Genomic DNA, 2,801 nt, shown 5'->3' with positions numbered 1-2,801 from the left:
TTCAACTTAATTTTCATTATAATATATATATATATATATATATATATATAATGAAATATTGAAAAATACAAAAATAATTAAAATTAATTTTTGCTTAGGTACGATTATTTTATGCTCAATTAGATGGTTTAGAAGCTGGTTGGAAATTTGCTGTACGTCGAAGTCGTGTATCGGCTTCATTAGAATCAGAAGATTTTCTTTGGCTTGCCTTGGCTTCTGATTTATCTGGTTTCCAACAAATATTTAATATTTCTGACTCCTTAGTAAGTTCCATGATTTATTTCAAATCGCTTCCAAGAGAAAATTCAGGACCATTAATTGCAATTAGTCATCATACATCAGCATCGTAAGTGAATTATCATCTGATTGTTCAATTTTCTAAAAATTTTAAATATAAACTGATGAGTTTTGCATTTTAAGCGACAAGGATAATTATAATAAATGTAGGTATAATTATACAAATAAATTCCATCAAGTATATTCAAACAAACAATTTTTTAAATAATTAAATCAATATAAATAAATTAAAAATTTATTTTCAATTTTCTAGATATACTCAAATGTTGAGACTTTTAAAAAAATATACATTTGGTTATCATATGCTACCTGTAACAAAAACTGCTGCATTAATTCCTAGTCGATCAATTATGATGTCATCTTATCCCGGAGCATTGTCATCTCGAGATGAATTCTATTTAATAAATGGAGAAAATCGTGAATTGGTTGTTACCGGAACATCTTTATTAGTTACAAATCGAACTGAATGGAGTTTTTTATATTCAGATGATTATGTATGAATTAATTATTATATTTATTATAAATATTTTATATTTTATAAAAATTAATTAAATAATACTAATAATAAAAAATATAGGTAATGCTAACTGTAAGATTAATGGCGGCAAATCGATTAGCAACAAACAGTCAATCTTGGTTTAATACATTGTCCTATCAAAATGGCGGCGCTTCTGCACTTCAATGGATAATCTTCGAACCACGTTCCATGATATTATTATTAGTGGAACAATTACCAAGCATTATTGTTCCTATAAATTACACTGAAGAGTTCAAGAAAACCGGTTTTATATCTTATATTGGTATATCAAACTTTAAAAGTACTAACGATATCATACAACCTGTCAAAAAAAATTTAAATCTCTGGGAAACTCATTTAATGCGTTTACAAAAGAACATCACTACATTTGAGCAGTTTCGAAACATGATGCGTGGATGCAGCCAGGAAGGTTGCTCTGCTATAAACCAAAAGACAGATTATTTGCAGGAATTAATGTTTCGTGGAGATCTAGAGGATGTGCCTATACCATATGGTATTATAGATACAAAGATTTTAACAGTTGATATAAATGGTTTCAAAGGTTTCGAAGCTATTTCTGGACCATTACAATCTCGAACACCATTCAAATGGTCACAAAGTTTTCCGAATATTTCACATGTAGGACATCCAGATACTTTCAATTTTGAAAGTGTTACACCAAAATGGGTTTGGATTTAAGTAGATTTAATTAATCACATTAAAGTTTTATATGATTGATACTTTCTCAAACTTTTTAAAGATTTTTTTAAAAAAATAAAAATGATTTTTCCATAAATTTTTACCAAATTTTTAGACAGAATTTTTTTTTATTGTATTATGATATTTAAATATTTTGTAACTGGCTCATATGTTAGCCACCTATGGTGAAATGTTAAAAAATAAAATAAAATAAAATAAAAATTTATTACATTTTACTAATGTTATTCCAAAATCCTTTCCAAAATTCAAATATAATTAAAAGTAAAATTATATTATTAAATCTTTTTATGTAAATATTATCAAATATTTTTATTTAAAATTTAATATATATGTAAAAAAAAAATATTTTTGAAGGATCAATTCTAAATATTAAAATAAAACAAAAGTTAATATGAAAAAATATTGAAAAAAATTTATTTTAATTATAAGCGATTTAATTTTAATCCATACCATAAGCATATCATTTAATACCATAGCAATCATTTGATTAAAATAAAATTTGGATGTTTCAATAAAAAATTTAAAAAAATGTTATATAATATATATACGTTATTCATAATAAATACATGTTATATTAGTTTAAATATTTATAATAATTACTTATATTAATTTAAATATATAAAATAAAAAATATTAAAAATTTTGCATATTTAATATTAAATAAATTAATAATAATATATTATATATAAAATAAATAATATATTAATAAATTTATTATATATTATGTTGCAAAATTTTAATAGAGTTGTGTATCTTAAACAATATGAATATATTTTTTTTTAATTTTTTGTTAGGACACGGCTATGTAAATGACAATTGTGGTATTATGCTACGGTACTGCAAACCAATCAGCTGATTGTGAGATGTTTCATTCTATCTTCTAAATTTTATTTTATTTTGTGCGAAGTTAAATTGCTAATGTAAAAAATATCAGTTTGATATTTTTATACATCAACTTTTACTTTTATTTTGATATTTAGAATTAATTTTCTAAAAGTGTTTCAAATTTTATAAACATTTTATATACATATATATTTGTTTTTTATGATTTCTATTTAATTCATATTTACTACATGAGAATTTACTAATTAAGTAAATTCTATATATTATTTTTATATTTTTAGTTTAATAAAAAGACTAATTTTAATGCTTATGTTATAATATTTCTATCAAAAATAATTTAAAATGTCAAATTAGATATGATAAATATATAAATATATAAATTTATAGAATTACATTATGCAATTTAAAAAAAAGATTATTATTT

General features: G+C 22.0%; 2 protein-coding genes across 6 annotated transcripts in view; both read left to right on the top strand.

The window, feature by feature from the left end:
• LOC102679789 (putative phospholipase B-like lamina ancestor) overlaps positions 1–1,739 on the top strand; it is a 9,693-nt gene extending 7,954 nt beyond the window's left edge. Inside the window, exons 5-7 of one of the 2 annotated variants that reach the window (XM_006616195.2) lie at positions 99–346; positions 638–791; positions 875–1,739. In XM_006616195.2, coding sequence (XP_006616258.1) covers positions 99–346; positions 638–791; positions 875–1,513 — 1,041 coding nt within the window. In that variant the 3' untranslated portion in view covers positions 1,514–1,739. Of the gene's footprint in view, positions 1–98; positions 347–550; positions 792–874 lie in introns of both variants that reach the window. The other variant, XM_006616194.2, reaches the window with a different exon arrangement.
• A 625-nt stretch (positions 1,740–2,364) lies between these two features.
• Positions 2,365–2,801, top strand: part of LOC102679661 (DNA excision repair protein ERCC-6-like) — a 6,634-nt gene continuing 6,197 nt past the window's right edge. For 3 of the 4 annotated variants that reach the window (XM_031510723.1, XM_031510724.1, XM_031510722.1), the window contains exon 1: positions 2,368–2,530. The gene's annotated coding sequence lies outside the window, so the exon portion shown is untranslated. Of the gene's footprint in view, positions 2,531–2,801 lie in introns of all 4 variants that reach the window. The other variant, XM_031510725.1, reaches the window with a different exon arrangement.

Source organism: Apis dorsata, unplaced genomic scaffold, assembly GCF_000469605.1.
Source record: "Apis dorsata unplaced genomic scaffold, Apis dorsata 1.3 scaffold_256, whole genome shotgun sequence".
Classification (NCBI taxonomy): domain Eukaryota; kingdom Metazoa; phylum Arthropoda; class Insecta; order Hymenoptera; family Apidae; genus Apis; species Apis dorsata.
The sequence above is the reverse complement of the archived record's forward strand: the minus strand, read 5'-3'. Positions and strand labels throughout refer to the sequence as shown.